Here is a 17,553-nt window from a genome sequence, read left to right as displayed (position 1 = left end):
CTCTCCCTTCAACACGCAGCATTGTTGAAACAGAGCACTTAGGAGGTCTCATTAAACACTACTTCGTTTTCTTTCAGTATCGCACCAGGAGTATTCCCATCATTAAATCTAACAAAGCATCATCTGAAAGCACTACTCGTCGCATTATAATATATGGAGTCCAGGATGAGAATGGATCTAATGTCCAGAATTTTGCCTTGGATATCACTCCCCCTCCTGAAGTGATTTACAAATCAGAGCCAGGCACTAGTGATGGCATGAATGTACTTGGGATTGTGATATTCTCTGCTACGATGGGTAGGTTTGAGACATGTTTGGTTTGTAATAATCCAAGTGTCCATTTAAGAGAAAAGGATTGGGGTTGGGTTGCTTGGTTTCTTGATTCAGCTTTTTTAACTGCTTCTATCTAAACTTTGTGGGGGAAAAGGCAAGACTGTTACAGAGCTGTTCTCCCACCCTTTTGAAGATAAATTTTGAAAATCCTTGATGACTTTTTTTCCATGGAGTTGTGTTTTCTGTGCATTCACTAGCAATCTTTTTCATATTTTTTTTGTCAATTATTTTGAGCTTTATTTAGGAACCATTTTTTGCTGCCTGTTAGACACACTAACACAGTGTGCTCAGAGGAGGGAGGAATCACCACCAGATCAGATCCATGGCCCCTCTACAAGTATTCCAACCCATATTGGTTTATGAGCTTTAGATCTGTGGATCTTCCTTTTTTGATTGAAACGTCTCGATTTTATTTTTCTATCCTGCAATGAAGATAGTTATATACCACCTAGTAGCTTGTCCCAGTAAGAGCTTCTGTCTGGCTTATTTATTTAGTTTAACTTGCTGGAGGAACTCATTGGTGCCATGTGTGTTATACTATGTTTGTGGATTTGTGGATTTGAAAGAAGAAATTTAAACAAACATTTCCTAGTTAATCATAAAGTTCTGATGATTTTTATAAGAAAATGCTGATCAAATTTTCCTTATGTTAATTTATTCTTGGAAGTTAATCTGGTCAGCAAAAGTAGTTCCATAAAACATCTTTGACTGTATTTATTATATTATGGTTCATACCAGCACAAGGGGTCAAGATTCAAACCTGGAATTAATGGATTTGTCTCTGTTTTATTAGTTTCTCCAGTGAGTGGCATTCCATGTACAACCTTGCTGGAAACTGGCTCTCTCCCAGTTTGTAGTATTTTACAGTCCATTTCCAAAGTAAAATGTGACTGCAAACACTATTCCAGTCAAAACGTACTGGATATGAATGAATTAATTACATGTACTTATTAGGACCAAGGGCAATTTTCTGCTTCTGAGAACAGAAGATTATTCATTGTCTTCCCAGAACTGAATGAATGACTTTTACCAAGCCCCTCAGAATTGCTGGCCTGGGGCTCAGGAGGTGGAAACTGAGAGCTGATTTCTTCCTGGCTGATGTACAGAAAACAGTACCAGGACTGTCACCCATGGGTCACCTATGGCTGTATCAGCCACAAAAAAACCTGAGACACCAAACCCTAAATAACTGTGATCACCAGGGACTATTTCAGGCTTTTGTTTTGAACAAAGGATGCAGCCAAGCATTTATCACTGTCTTCAGCCTTCTGTACCACCCTGCCGCCCCCAAAATGGAAGCACTGAAACAGAAGACATATGGCCTCAAACCCTATGAAAGAAGAGCAGCCTTCCAAAGTTTTTATTTATTAAAATTGTAGAGACGTTGGTGCTTTGCAACAGTTTTGCTGAGCTTTATTTGCTCAAAGGTCTTTCTACATCAGAGAAAAACAGCAGTAGGGTGGGTATGAGTTATTACAGGTTCCTTAAGGCCCATCAACACCATAATGGCATAAAGGAACAATAATTAAATTTAGATTTGAGCTAATTGTCTTTCCATGAAGCAGGAGGCGAATTGCTTAGTATGCTCAGTCCAGGAATACATCCTGGGTGTCAACGACTGGACTTCTTTGCCAGGCATGCATTAGAATGGGCAATATTGGACAGGCAGAGTGTAAAGCCTTCGTGCTGGCTCAGCTGGGAGTAGCTACACTGCCTCTCCTCACAGTGTGCAGGAGTTTCTGCTAGAGATGGTAACAGTGGCAAAGAACTTGAGACATTGGACCTTTTTTTCTTAGAGGAGCACAAATTATTTATTCATTACAAGGAAAATGTTTGCATCAAAACGGACCTTGGTACATCAGGGCTGCAGACCAGAGGCCCCAGTCCTTCCCACTCCCCTGCCTGTCCCCACCAACACACACATGCCTAGGTAGGACAGTGTTTTAAGGAGAAAGTTGCAGTTGTTCCTGCAAAATTAAAAAGAAGACATTTCATCTTTTTGGAATTATGCAGATTTAGAAGACAAGACTCTTGTGAAACAGCCACTGACCAGGCTAGAAGAGCTGAACTATAGTTAATGTCCTATTACCAAAGATGAGCAACATGCTTAATGAAAGTGCTGTCTTCTGACCTAGAAGTTATGGCTTAGATGAGTATTAACAGGCTCACAAACTGACATCTTGAGTGCACTGCTATTGTGAAATCCCTGGATAAGGCAGCTAAAAGCCTCCCTCCCTGCCTCAGCAGGGGATTGGCCCTGGAAGTGGTGCTGCCTGAGACGTGGCTCTGAGCTGTGGGCTCCAAGGGACAGAGCCCAGGCTCCTGCTAAAAGCAAGGACACTGCATATCCAGAGCTAGTGGCAGCATATATCCCACTGCCAGCCCCTGCTTCCCCAGACAGCTCCCCTCAAAGTCAAACTCCCTGGGTACAGCCGGTTTTTGAAGTGCTTCCTTGAGCAATTGACTCACTCACTTACAATCCTTTCAGGGAGGATAATTAGCTATAGGAAAATGTCATCTATTCATATGCATTAATGGAAACTAACACTGTCTGGTTAGGTGACACATCCCAGAGCTGTATTCATTTCCTTTCTGAGCAATGGGGGCACATAAATGGGTTTTATTTGCTTTCTTCTTTACTGGTTAGTCTTTATAGCAATTTGGCCTTTCTCCCCATGAAACTGCATTTCCTTACCTTCCCCAAAACTGCAAAGCTTGACTGATTATAAAGGTTAATCATTATCATGTAGACAGGAAGCTACCAAAAATATGACAGAGACTTCATTACTAACTCCCCATTACCAGAACAAACCTCAAAACCTGGCTTTGCCTTCCAAGTTCTCCTGGGTGTTGCCTGGTTGTAGGCAGAAACAGTTTCCTTCACTAGAAAATTATTCTCAGTTTGTCTTCCATGGATCACTCAGAGCAGGTAAATCCCTCCCAGGGCTCTATGACAGATGGTTAAGGACACAGGCTTGCTGCCAGGGGACTTTGAGTTACAGCAGGGAGGGAAAGCACTGGGGCTGTGTGTGAAGACCTGAGAAACTGAACCTGAATGCTTTGATTGCAGGCATAATGTTGGGAAGAATGGGGAACAGTGGCATCCCTTTGGTCAGCTTTTGCCAGTGTTTGAACGAATCTGTCATGAAGATAGTGGCAGTTGCTGTTTGGTAAGTAACTGTTTCAATAAGAAAATCAATATTTTTTTAAAAAAGAGTAAGAACATTTCAACAGAAGAAAATGCACAGAAATCTCACAAATTTATTTCCAGGGAAATAAACGAGGGTGAACAACTCTTAGTTTTGCAGGGTCTCAGCATTTGAGGATGCACACACATCTGTCCCTGGTCTGTACTACCCTGTTGACAGGGACAACCTCTGTGTTGTTACTCCCAAATAACAGAACATGGTATAGCTGGGTGGGGTGTGCTGAATGCCTTAAGGGCACTACTAATCCCCTGGATATGCCAAGAGGGATTAGAGCCACCCATACCACACAAGGGAGAAGCATGATGGGATGCTCTAGCTGGTACTTCCATCACTTCTAGCACTGCTGCAGACCCAGCCAGACCTGCCAACACGTCTGCCCAGAGGAACAGCAGGTGGCTGCCAACAAGAACCATCAGCTCTGCACCTTCTCTCCACTTCAGAATGTCCCTCACTGTGGCTCAGCCTGATGTGGGGCAGGGAACCACTACCAGCCTCTCTTTCCAGCTACGTGGTCCAATCTGACTGAGCTGGGTCAGGGAATGATTGCTTGGTCGGATACCAAAGGAGGTCGTTTATTTCTGGAAAAATGAGGAAGTTGTGTAAAGTCTCTGGAGATGGGACAGCTGCAAGTGGAAGATGGTTGGATACCCCCAGATTTTCTAACTTTTTTTAAATCTAAAGCTTTTTGGCATCCATGGCTTTGTATGTAGCTGTGCACAGAAGCACAACTGTTTTGATAAAGCACCTGTCCAGAGTGGATTCAGAAACTAACAATTCTTCTGCCTATTTATCTGCCCCAAATCAAACCCCCAGGCAGTCCAAGAGCACGTCTAATGTATGTTGGTGTTTCTCCTCTGTCTTCCAAAGGCAACATAAACGTTTACTTAAGAGCTTCCAATGAAAATCCATGAACAGTTACATGAGCACAAACACATGAGAGGAGTTTAAGATTTATTCCCCTTTTTCCCAGTAATTTACCTGCCTGAAGCTAAAAAGTCAGAGCTGCCTTCAGAACCAAAACATTTTAAAGTCATTCTTTGCCAGCACCATAACCTCAGCCATGCTGAGGGGGACCCTGCAGAAAAAACTGTTCAGCCCAGTGCTCTGGGCACCCTCCTCTCGTGTGGAAACAGAACAGCCAAACGCAGACAGTGCTGTTACTGCACTGCCTCTGGAAGGATCTGCCAGTTCTTACTGTGTGAGGGGAGCGAGCTGTCTCCTAATAATGACTGTCTTTCTTTTTGCTCAGGTATTTTCCATTTGGAATTGTGTTCCTAATAGCTGGCAAAATCCTAGAAATGGATGACCCCTCGGCCATTGGGAAGAAGCTGGGTTTCTACGCCATTACGGTGGTGTGCGGCCTGGTGGTGCACGGGCTGTTTATTCTGCCAATGATGTACTTCTTCATCACCAAGAAGAATCCCATTGTCTTCATCAGAGGGATCCTTCAAGCCTTGCTCATTGCTCTGGCCACATCCTCCAGGTATTACAGAGTTTCTAGACAGATCCAATAAAATATTTGCTAGATCCTTACTACAGCTACCTCTTGGGAAGATCACACTATTGCTGTAGTGGAACAGATATTTCTGTATCTGAACAATGGTCTCTGTCCAATTCACTGGTATAAATTTAAAAAATGTGTGTCTCAACATTTGGAAGTTATGTGGGAGCCATTGGACAATGATTTTGTCACATTGTTTTCCCTTGGTTTAAAAAATATTGGACAAACCATTTTTTTTTGTAGAGGACTAGAAAGGGAATAAGTTCTTTTTCCATATAAAAAATATTGTGTTTCTACAAAGTTAATGTATATGAGGGACATGCAGTTTGTCCAGACTTCATTTTTGGTGTTAGTGGGGAACCTCTTATTTCAGTCATGTGGAAACATTTTATCCTTTCTACTCATCTTAGTCTTTGTCTCTTGGTACATTAAGAAAAGACTGTGGTTGCAAGCTATTGTCCAGCATTGGGAAAGTATTTAACTCTTCTGCTCAAGGAATAATATTTTTTGCACCCTTTTTAGGGAAGATGTACAATGAGTTTTAACCATAGCTGAACAAAGGTACGGTGAAAATGGGAACCAGCTTGTGAACTGGCTAGGAAAATGACTCCCAACATGGATAAAATGGTGCATGAGTTGTGCTTGAAAGGGCTGGAATTGCCTTGTGTGGAGCAAAGACAAGAATGACAATTAAAATCACATTTCTGTGTAGCCAATATGACAACACAGCTTCATGGCATCTGTGGCTGAAGGAATGTAGAGGAGTAAAAGAAAGGGGAGGAGGGAATTATTATTTCAGTACAGAAGGTATTGCATTTCCACTGTTACATTTTACAAGGTGTTTTCATGTATAATAGTTTGCTCCAAAATGACCTATAAAGAGCAGCATACTGAGAAATACAAAGTCAAGAAAAATTACATGGTGGGTGGTGTTTAAACTCTAATTATGCTTCAATAATTAAGGGAAGCTTTTTCATTAGAACATAAAAAGTTTGTAGCTTGAGATGTCAGCACATCCCCACATTCAAGTCAGATGAGAATTTTGCATTCAAAGATGTCAGTGTTGGAAAGGCTCATCAGGCTCACATTTGACACACTTGACTATCTGCCCTGCTTCTCTAGGAATTCTCTTTCTGAAGAATTTTATTGCTGACACAATTTTTTAATCTGTGCCGTTCCGTTCATTCCCTCTTTTTTTCTAGAAAGAGATAACTTTTACTAAAAATCCAATCTGAATATTTCTCTTTTTAGGAAAAAAAAATATTTTGGTCCTTGTTTTATCTTTAGCATCTATAGAACTTTCATCAGGGAAGGTTTCATAAAGACTTAAAAGACCAGCACATATTTCACCATTTCAAAACATACTACTTTTCCTAATTTTTCATATTTTCTTCAGCATTGCATTTTGAGTTTATCACCAATTTAAGAGTCCTTTACTGATCTGGAAACTGATGAGAGAGAGGTGTCTGTCTCTGCTGAGCCTCTTCAAGGGAAACCAATCCTTACTTGAGGTTTTCTTCAGCCCCATTTCCTTACCCCAAGCTGATGTGGGAGTGCCTGCCAACAGTGGGGAATACACACGGAATTCAGCTTTCTCTTAAGCCTGTGCTGACTTTGACTCTCCTGGGCTCTGACTCCCAGTTAAGAGCCTGCTCTGGGGATATCAAATGCTTTGAGACAGAACTTTCTCCCTTCAGCTGTGCAAGGAATAATTATTTATAGGCCCAGAGAGGGTGTAGTTTGGGAACAGAGCTCTGGCACCAGCTGGCAGCTCAGTCTGTCACCAAAACCACCAGCAGGACTTGCTACCAGATTTAGTATCTTTATTGAGAGACGCTAAAGTACCACCAAATTTAAGGTGAGTCTGGAGGAAAGGCTCTGAACATACAGATTTGGGCCTTGGACATTTTTGGATTTAGTTGTTTGTCCCTCCTTAAGAGTATGTATATTTTGCAAATCCAACACAGGCCCAACATGGTTTCCAATGTTTTTCTGCTCAAATAGCAGTGTCTTGTCTAGAAATAGCTGAACTTTTCACCTTTGTTACACTGAAAGGAATGGATACTGCACATAACTGAGCTGTTGCCAAAAGAACATGCACAAATAATTGGGGCTGGACAGCAGAGCTGCCTCTCCTGACAGTCAACACATCTGTATTTGGTTAAATAAGATTTGCCACGGGGGCATTATATAACACTTGTCATGTGGGTATTGGATTTTCAGATCATCCTAGAGAAGAATAAAGAGTTGATTTTAAGAATACTGATGTGTTTCTTGGAGAGTTTTCTGTGTTGGTTCAGGTCTACATCTAAAGATAGAAAGAAAATCACAGGCCAGTGTGCTGATACTCATTGCAGATAGTCTGCACCTGTGGAAAGCTTGTTTGTAAAGCTGGAGATCAAACTACAAGAGGCAAAAACAATACCATTTACAAAACCCAAGAATGTAACACAGGGAAACCTGAAAGCCACTAAGCAGCCATTGATGGAAATGATTTTACTGAATCTCAACATTATTTCTGCTTGTTTCCCTCTTGTGAAAGGTTCTGCACCCCATTCCCAGTCCCCTTATATTTCTCCAGAAATCCCAATCACAGCAGTATTTTGGTTTGCACAGCCATCAGTGGAGAGGCAGGGGCAGATAAGCAGATCTTTTTCCTTTGGTGCATCATTTAGGACACAATGAACGTGCACAGGTCCTCCTTCCTGCATCACTGAGGGTGGGCACGTGCTGCCTTTGCCCACCCTGCTCTGGGGTGTCCAGGCTGCACAGCTGGGGGGATTCCTGACTCTGCTTTCTTCCCCCCACACTGCCCCTGATCTTGTCACCTCTTACCACACTGAAAAAGCAGAATTTGGCCTGCAGGCAAAATTCTTCATGATTTTAGCTTTCCTCATTCTAATGGCAAGAGGGAATTTTGGTTTTCTAGGTCATCTTTCCATATCATTAATGAATTAAAGCAGCATCTTTTCAGTGGGACATCCCATCAAAAGAAGCAATTTTCATCTTCTCTGAAGATGAATTATAAACCATGAGGTTTTCAAGGTTTTTGCTGCTTATGAAACACTAAGATCTTGGCTATTGCACAGTGTAAATTAAAGGCAGATTTAGACAGGGGAGATGAGATCAGTTTGCTGATTTTTTTGGAGCAAATATCAAAATGCATTTGAATGATAAGATAAACAGAGCAGGCTGAACAGCTGTTCTTCCACAGTGACTGGCTGTCTTTGTGGCTCTCACTAGTAAAAGCTTGGCCTGGGCCAGCATTAGCTTATGCTCAGTCTCTGCAGCTACAGCATTTTATTCCAAAATTGAGATTAGATTCTGAAAATGTATTTTTAATTGTCAGAGTTAATGCTGGGAGAAGATACTTCTCAGCTGAAAGCCTTGGGTCAGGTTTTACAAGACTTAACAGATTAAAATCAGTGCTTTAGAGTATTTTTTCCTCCTAATAAATATTAAATGTCAGGCTTTAATGTTACTGCTCCACTGTCTAATACTAGATAAAAGTACCTTTCAAGAAAAAACTTCACCTAATTCAACCTGAAAGACAAATGAGACAAATTATTTATTTGATAGTGGTTTTTATAATATTGAAATTATATATTAATATTACTCCAAAATTACAGTAGGAGCTTTTTTCCTTTGCCTCCTGAGAGTCACCAACAGCCAAAGCCTTGAATATGACATATTTTTCTGGTATGTGCCAGATGATAAATTATGAGTAAAAATGAACCATCATTAAACAAGACAACCTCTCCTAGGATACTCCACATAACTTCTGTCACCTGTATTCAGGAAAAGTTCATTTATATGAAAAAGGTGCTGAAAGGGTAATCAGGGATGTAAAGTAGCCTGTGCTAAGAAAGTAGAGGAATCCAAGACCTGGAAATTTGCTTCCTTTTTATATCTTGCATGTTTTTCATCATCATTGCACTTACATTCTGCCTGTTTTCTTTTTTATTTTATATTTAACAAACAACATATTTAACAAACAACCAATCCAATCTGTTATGTGCCTTAGAAATTTTACTTCAGTCAGCATAAAATTCAAATGAAAGACACACCTGACTCTGTGAGATAGTGCACAAGTTTAAAACTTGAATTCTTGCAAAAACAGTATCACAAAATCTATTTACAACAAAGGAAATAGATGGAGATTTTGCTGGTTGTGCCATTGGTATTAAGAGATTGTTTTGCATTATCTTTTTCACATCTCAACCAAATTGGAATATGTCAACCAGTTAAAATTTGCATATTTGACAGCTCAGCTCTCTGCCTTCAGAACAGGCAGACACTTAGGTTTAATATTCAGGTATGTCAGAGTGTGGGCAACGTGGAAAGGACTTGTAAGATCACCTTTTTTGTCCTCTTTTCCCCCCAGAGAAATTAGGCAGGGATTTGTTACAGAAAAGCCAAATGTCTGAGGGAAGACAGTCTTTAAAAACAAGTAACTCTCCAAAACTGAGTAGCTGCAGAAAAGGGAGACAATGAATAATAAGTTAAATAATTGTTTCTTGGCCAAGCTGCTAGTCAGAACATCTAGAAATGCTACTGAGTCTGCTTCTAGTTGCAGCTATTCCAGGGCTTTCAGTTCTACATTGTTTGTGAGCCACAGCCTTATCCTCTTCTTTTATGAACATTTTATGGTAAACACGACACAGAGAATTTCAGTCATTCACAAATAACTGTGTGAAAAATGACAGACATGCCCAAGAGAAAAATGACATCTCATGTGCAGCTTGGGGATTATGGGGTTATGCTTTGCTGTGTTTGTTTTTCAAAGTAAGTATTGATTAAATACTAGGACTGCCTGAATTAAAAGTTTAATATACCCCAGTTACGGGAGGTAATCAGATTCCCATTGCTCTCTTGCCTTTCCAGCATATTTAGATACTTAGAGAAAGATTTCTGTCTGGATTTTCAGGCAGTGACTGGCAGTTTGTAGTAAATCATTCAGCAGTCAGACTTCATGAAATTATAGAAAAGAGAGATATCATAATGAAAACATAGCCTTGTCTTTTTTGTTTTGTGTTTCCAGGGCAGGAAGCTACTTTTCCTTTCCAAACACTTTCCTCGAACAACAGCTTGCAAATACAAAATGACAACTCCTACTCATGGAAACATTTTGCTTATGTATTCCTGCAAGCTTGGGGTTGTGATTTTAGAGTTTTTTGAATCCCTCTGTGCTTTTATAGGACATTTGCAGCAACTGAGAAAGAAATTGCAGATCCAATGTGTTATCTTCAATTAAGAACAGATAATGATCATTACAAGGTTTAGGTACTGGAGCCACATTGTGATGTGTGGGTCACAACACACAGTGACAGAGCAATCTGACTGCCAAACCAGGGGAAAGACACCTGGATTTCCTGTCTAAGGGCATGTAAATCACATGAGAACAGGACACTGAAGACCACAGTGTCACCATACCAATATTTCCCCTATAACTATCTCTTTTAGAGGTAACTCTGGAATAATTTTGAAGGAGTTTGCTATATTACATTTAAATAGTCTCAGATACTGAGCAGTGTACTAAAATTGGTATAATAACAAGGAAAATATTTTGCCATTTGTTTTTTTTCTTCAGTAGTGTTACTTATTTTCCATACAAACTGATGTGCCATTAAAAATCCCCCTCATTCACCTGAACGCAGTTTCATTACTCATGACATATCAGTGAATGTGACCACTTGATAAAATGCAGAATGTGTACCAAAAAGCTGATAAAATATACAAATAAACACATTTCAATGTGTTACTATTTAAAAATGTGTGCCTTTTATTGAAAATGAGAACATTTCTGACCATATAGTATTTCGTTAATTGTCTTGGTCAAGGAAAACAAAACTTGGAAATATTTTTTAGGGTATGAAATTGTGAGTTAGAGTTTTGAAGGGATCAATTTAAAATAAGTACCTGTCAAATGGTCTTATACCATTCCATTATATTCCACACACATATGTCTCATTTATATATGTACACATTACTATATGACCTGCAATTATGTGGTTGGTATATGATCACAGAAGGGACGTGGGTAGATCTGTCCCAGGGAGAAAAAGGGATTTTATATTCCTAAATACAGACGTTTTGTCTGCAATTTTTATTTTCAGGCAGCTGTTGAAAAGATCTTTGTCTAACCCCTTGCAGAAATAAAAAATTGTTTACATATGAGGTAGGCCTGGAAGGAAACATTTTTAGAAACCATGAGTGTACAAAAGTTTTCAGAGGTTTTAGTAGTAAGCTGCACAGGGTGTTGTTCCCTTTTCTTGCATTTGAGTGTACAACACTGCTGAAAAATATTTTTTATTTTTGGGAGCAAAATTAGCACTAACTCCAACATTTATACATGTAACTGTCCATAGCCTCCCTCAGGAGGAGCGCGGTCCCGGTAAGTGAGTCACATGCAGAGCAAGGAATGAGAAGCAGTGCTCAGATGGTTGTGTAGAATTCCCCCTGCCTAGACAAGGTTTGGTACAATTTATTAATTCCCCAGAAACAAAAATAACCCAATGTGTGCTTCTGTGCTGTTCTGCAGCTCAGCCACTTTGCCTATCACTTTCAAGTGCTTGCTGGAGAACAACCACGTGGACAGGAGGATTGCGCGGTTCGTGCTGCCCGTGGGAGCCACCATCAACATGGACGGGACGGCGCTGTACGAGGCGGTGGCCGCCATCTTCATCGCCCAAGTGAACAATTACGAGCTGGACTTTGGGCAGATTATTACCATAAGGTACAAAGCACAAATTCCATGTGCTGGGATTTGCTTGTCTGCATAGAATCATAAAATCTGCTGAGTTGGAAGGGACCCAACAGGATCATCACCTTGTTGAGTCTGAGGCACAACTCTTGTATGTAGCAATGTTAAGAACAAAACTCATGTTTGCTGTTATCAAAGGATGCATCCCTCATGGAAGGGGTGTTTCCAAGCAATGCAGAGATCAGGATTGCGCAAAGAGAAATTGTCCTGGTCCTGTTCAATAGATGTATGTGGACACCAGGAAATGTGCTTCTGTTTGAGGATAACTGTAATTTTTGCATTTAGGCAACCCATTGATCACTTCTAGAATTGGAACATTTTATTATTATTGGTGTTTAAAACACTATTTCAAAGTTCACAATTGTTTTCAAGTCTGATTTGCATCTTTAAGTGAAAGGAAAAGGTTAAAAAGTTGCAAAACTGGAAGTCTTAGATCAAGTAACGGGGAATTGTGTGTGCCAGGAAGCTCTTGCAGGATTAAGGGGAAGAGGGAAGGAGGACAGATGCTACTATCAGGGTAGGTTTTCATGAAGATGTCAGATCACTCAGATGTTTTTTAATTGTCTTCTCTTCTGCTTGATAAAGAAGAAAACTTCATAAACAACCATGCTCTCAGTGGGTAGAGATTATTATAGCTGTGTACTCCATCCTTGAAAGGCCTGTAATGGATCCAAAAGACTAGAAGATCCAGCTGAACAATTACTGCCAGAATAACTCCAGTGACTGCCAAAGAATGCCTCAGGGACTGAAACCTGCAGGTTTCCAGCAGGGAACAAATGATTATAAAAACATTCCTCATAGTCAGAGCTTTGTGCAATATATTTGAGATCTGCTTAACTACCCACCCACTAACCTCACCACTGCCCCATTTACATTGCTGGGCCTTGCCCATCTTCTGCTGGACCCAAGAACCTTCATGACAAGAAGAGGAGAGTCCTGAAACCCCAGATGACAGCTGAGGTTTGCTAATGGGCTTCTGGCAAGACCTGGTTGGACTACAAAAAGAAGAAATAAACTGTGCCCATATGAGCTCTTGCTTCAGGCTTGCACTCTCTTTGAAAACTGTTGGAATGAGTCTGTGCTAAAATTTAGTCTTTTGTGATTTGGAATTTTGAGATTTTTTTAGCATGTGATGCTAAAATATGGCCCAGAGCATGAGCAGACATTACACACACTTTGAAGTAAAGAATAGTAATTTTTAAAATTAAGGAGAAGAAGGGTGATAGTAAATGGAAAGAATGTAAGCTCTACCTTTTCCTTAGCAGAATCCTCTCTTATCTCTTTATTTTTACTCCCCATATTAAGTGCTAGTATGTAACGACCAGACAGAAATAAAACAGCAGAATAAAAATGCAAGTAAAGATTGGAAAAAATCCAAGAAAAGAAAAAAAAGTAAAAACACTTACAAATGAGGAAGCTAAACAGGAAATCATGGTGGATTCAGTACCTTCAATAACTTAATCCAAGTTCTAACTGCATTCTATAGGCCAAACCTACCCCAGATCTTGATACTTTAGGACCTGGAGATTTAAAATTCAAATAATTCTGAATGCCAGGATATTTTTGCCAGAAGGAAAAAATTGTTAGACAAATACTCAGTCTACTTTGCTCACTGTTTGTAAAATCCAGGTTGGCAGTTTCTATCAATGCAAACATTGATGTAGCAGAGAAAGAGAGTAAAGATCATATTTCCATCAACTGAGCATCTTACAGAAAGAAACATCTACATTAAGGTGAAGATGGAATGGAATAGCACATGAGTTTGCTTGTAAAATCTTAGTTAAACAGTCCTGGTTTTGATCCCAATTAAGTCCTGAGACTTTGTGGCCTGATTTAAGAGGCAGAAGCAGTCCAGCACTAACTGGAGAGCCTTTTAATGTTCATTATACCTATCTGTTACTCAGCTACTGAGCTTCTGTCCTTTCCTACCTGTGCTCTATTACAATGTTATTAGGATGCTACACAAGTTAACTTTTGCAAAATGTAGTTTTAAGTCTTTCTCCTTCCCCAACACACCCACATGCTAATGTATTTTTTTATTGCAGAAAAGGGCTCTAGTTAGAAATACTGCTGCTGCTGTACTGGTACACAGTACAGCTGTAAGCAAGGGACTGGATATCCCTGTGTTTCAGTTTCCATAGGGGTGAATACCGTTATCCTCATTTTCCACAGGAGGTTAATGAGACTTAACTGCTTGCCAAAAGCTCTGACATTCTTGACTGATGAATGCAGAAGATTATCAATGTAAATGCTTTCTGTCATCCTTTTAAAACTGTCAACGTTTGGTTTTTTGTCTTTCTGCTAGATGGCTAGCCCTTGCAAGTTGCTAGTTGGGTGGAAATGAATAGATCCAGTCACTTTTACTCCTGGAAAAAGGAATTGCATCCCTCCCTTAAAAATAACATTATGAAAAAAATGTTAAGCCTGCCAGGTCTACTCTTGCCCTTGTCTCCCATTCATTTCTGCTTGCCTGGCTAAAAAAATGATATGAAGGTCAAGTAAAAATACTTTCCAGAAACTGAAGCTGTACAGTTATATTCACGCTTGCTTCATATTCAGATCCAAGTATGCAAAGCCATGTGCTGTGCAAGGGCTTCACCCCTGGCCCAGCCTCTTTAACCTTGGCCTAGCCCTTGAGATGGATTGACAGGAAAGGCCCCAGGCAGGGCCAGCTGCGTATTTGCCAGGCACAGGAGCTGCCTGAGGTGACTCAAAGGTGGCTGCTGGGAGCTCGGCTGCCAAGGAGAAGCAGCAATGAGTGGGGCTGGCAGACTCCTGGCACACAGCGCTGGGTGGTGCTGTGATCCTTGAGAAGCTGGCCTAACTCAGAGAAGCCCACAGCCTGGCTGGCCCCTCTGCTCTGCAACTTTGATACTGCGAGAGAACTGAAACTGCCCCACCAGTGCCAAGGCTGCAAAGGCTCAGGATGACAATTCAGCCCTGGGCAGTTTAGCCTGTTCTTGCTATCTCACCTGCATTCTGTCCACAAAACACTGGCACTTCCGTGCAGTGGCTTGTGTAAGAAAGAGAATGGTTTAGAAACATGGTATGGTTTCTTGCAGAAAGTAAAGCTTATTCCTTTCTTTCTTTCTTTGTTAAAGTATCACAGCAACAGCTGCCAGCATAGGTGCTGCAGGCATCCCACAAGCTGGTCTGGTGACAATGGTCATTGTTCTCACCTCGGTGGGGCTCCCGACAGACGACATCACGTTGATTATTGCCGTCGACTGGGCACTGTAAGTAACACAAAGCTCTTGAGCTTTCCATGGTGGCAACTTTGCTAAAAAGATAAATGGTCTCCAGGGGTACAGTAGTACATATAATACAAATCTATAAAAGGCATAGGAAGTGATTATGTAATTTGAAATGGTGTTATTGTGGCCTCAAATTAAAAATTCTGCTGATGTGGACATTATATTGAAAAAGACAGACAAATGAGAGAGTCTAGATAAGTTTGGCAAATACATCTGGCATGGAAAGGCTGAAGAAGTGGAGTCCTTTTAGTCTAAAACCAGAGCAGGCTGAAAAGGTCACCACAGCAGCTTTTTACAAAGATAAGATTGTCCAGAAGAGGACATTGATCAATCTTCACATTCACAGGGAGGGAGGATGAAGAAATAGAACAAAGTACCTACCTCAAGTCAGATCCCAAAAAAACTTAAGAAACATTTTTTTTCCAGAAGGATAGTCAGGCAATGGAAGTGGCTGCACCTAGCTAGGTTGGATGATGATCTTCAAGACAAGTTTGAAGGTTGGGCCAGACAAATGTGCTTAAGGTGCAACTCTGGCACCTTGCCTTGGACAAGGATAAGGGGCCAACATCCCTAGGAAACATGGTTTGCCTGCACTCTGCTTATCAGTTCACTGACATTTCAAAGCCACCATCTCAGCATAGTGAAGCACTCTGCTGGAGGCCTGAGCCACTGCTGAAGCCAGCAAGTATCACTGCCATCCCTCCACCCACACGAGCCATGACAGCCCAGTGATGGTGTGTGCTGTGTACAGCTACTGCTACTGCAACCCCAATACAGTCAGCCTGAGTGTTGGCACTAATAATGCCTTCCTTTCACCATGGATCCTGATGCAATTCTGTGCTCTCTCTGATTTCAGTGATAAATAGGGAGCAGCTGCTTGCAGCCCCCAGTTTTGCAAGTGCAGCCGTTCTGTAGAGAGGGCACTTTGCTGTATCCCTAATCACAGGGGATTTAACAGCATAGGCAGGGGCTGAAACTTAACACACTTGGGATGAAAGGGATTTGTACCACCCATGAGAAGAGCCACTTTAAAAATTTGTAAGGAGTGGTTTATTTGAACTCTCAACTTTTATGTAAATGCTGATGAATCAATCAATTTTGAATAGTCTAGGAAGATGAATCATGAAATACTGGCCCCTAGCCCATTAGCATGTCAATTAACTGCTTAATAGCATATGCATACACAAGGAAATGTCCAAATTATTTTTATTTGAGCTATATAAAATATATCTCCTTTAATACAGGGAGTTTCATTACATCAAGGTTCTGGGTAAAAATGTGTTACTAGTCCATTCTGTTATATATCCCTATTTTTTTCAACTTTTAGCTACCTATTTTCTTGTACAAAGAATTGTGAGAAAAAGTATTTCCTGTTCAGTGTAATAGAATATTATTATTATTATTAGCATTAATAGGAGCCATAAATCTTGTGTTGTATGAATATTTTAAGACTGTATTACAAAAGCCTTTCCCCTCTATTGCTCAGTTTTTGCCCAGCTCTTGCAACATCAACATTTCATTGTTTTTCCAGTAAGCCTTCCAGCGTATATAGGAATTATGCTTCTTTTTGTCTTACACAACTTTTCAAAACAACAGAGAAAAAACTTTTCAGGCTATAGCTCCAGATGGTATTAAAAAGTGAGTAAGGAATAGACGCAATTTTCTGTCTTTTGCAGATGACCTTTCAAACAAAAAGTGTATTTCTGTATTTTGGCACTTGGTGGTTTCGAGAGCCTGCAGATGCAAAGTGTCAACATGGTTGACACGATGAATATTTTCAGTATTAGTTTTGGAAGTATTGGAGTATGAAGAACGCTTAAAGAAGGCTGGTTAGATGATCTCACGAGACTGAAATGCTCATTACAATGCACTGCAGGTATTAAAACTCTCTTAGGTAGCCATAACATGTATGTGACCTTCACACCTTTAGCTAGTGCTTAGAGACATAAAGAAGAAAATCAAAACGTTTCCCAGCTCATTAAACATGAGGTAAAAGTTTTGCATCTTTAATAATATCATCTACAGCTCAAATACCACTGCAACACCTGATACCTGACAAGTTTGCATGGAGACAAACGCCACCAGCAGCAGGGTGGCCTCTCAGTGGTGAAATGTCAGTGGTGCGTGCTGTGGTTCGACTCATGCATAGTGCAGACTGTTCCATACACTCAGAACATGGAACACAACTGGTCCAACAATATGCCAGGCAGTCCCTTTTCTTAAGAGTTTCAGTGTGGAGCACTGAAAAGTCCCATCTTTAGAAATTATACTAATCAGAGTTCAAAAGGGAATGCAAGCTCTTCAGCATTGCTCAAACAGCTTCTTCTCTACCATAGCTGAGTTGTTGCACAATCCAAAATTCACAACACTGAATATCTTTCCAAGAATTACTATTTGATAATCAAGCAAGGAAAGAAGTCAGTGTGTAACAGGAACTTTTATCAGTATGTGCTGTAACTGCTCTTTTCCCCTGTTTAACATGTTCTTCAAGGA

At 40.5% G+C, this 17,553-nt stretch overlaps 1 protein-coding gene across 2 annotated transcripts in view; it reads left to right on the top strand.

Moving 5' to 3' along the window:
- SLC1A7 (solute carrier family 1 member 7) overlaps positions 1–17,553 on the top strand; it is a 52,713-nt gene that overhangs the window by 30,266 nt on the left and 4,894 nt on the right. For both annotated transcript variants that reach the window (XM_017733475.1, XM_008633045.2), the window contains exons 5-9: positions 78–297; positions 3,404–3,503; positions 4,792–5,025; positions 11,585–11,779; positions 14,908–15,042. In XM_017733475.1, the coding sequence (XP_017588964.1) occupies positions 78–297; positions 3,404–3,503; positions 4,792–5,025; positions 11,585–11,779; positions 14,908–15,042 (884 nt within the window). The remainder of the gene's footprint in view (positions 1–77; positions 298–3,403; positions 3,504–4,791; positions 5,026–11,584; positions 11,780–14,907; positions 15,043–17,553) is intronic.

Source organism: Corvus brachyrhynchos, unplaced genomic scaffold (assembly GCF_000691975.1).
Source record: "Corvus brachyrhynchos isolate BGI_N302 unplaced genomic scaffold, ASM69197v1 scaffold34, whole genome shotgun sequence".
Taxonomy (NCBI): domain Eukaryota; kingdom Metazoa; phylum Chordata; class Aves; order Passeriformes; family Corvidae; genus Corvus; species Corvus brachyrhynchos.
This window is presented reverse-complemented; position numbering and strand designations above follow the sequence as displayed.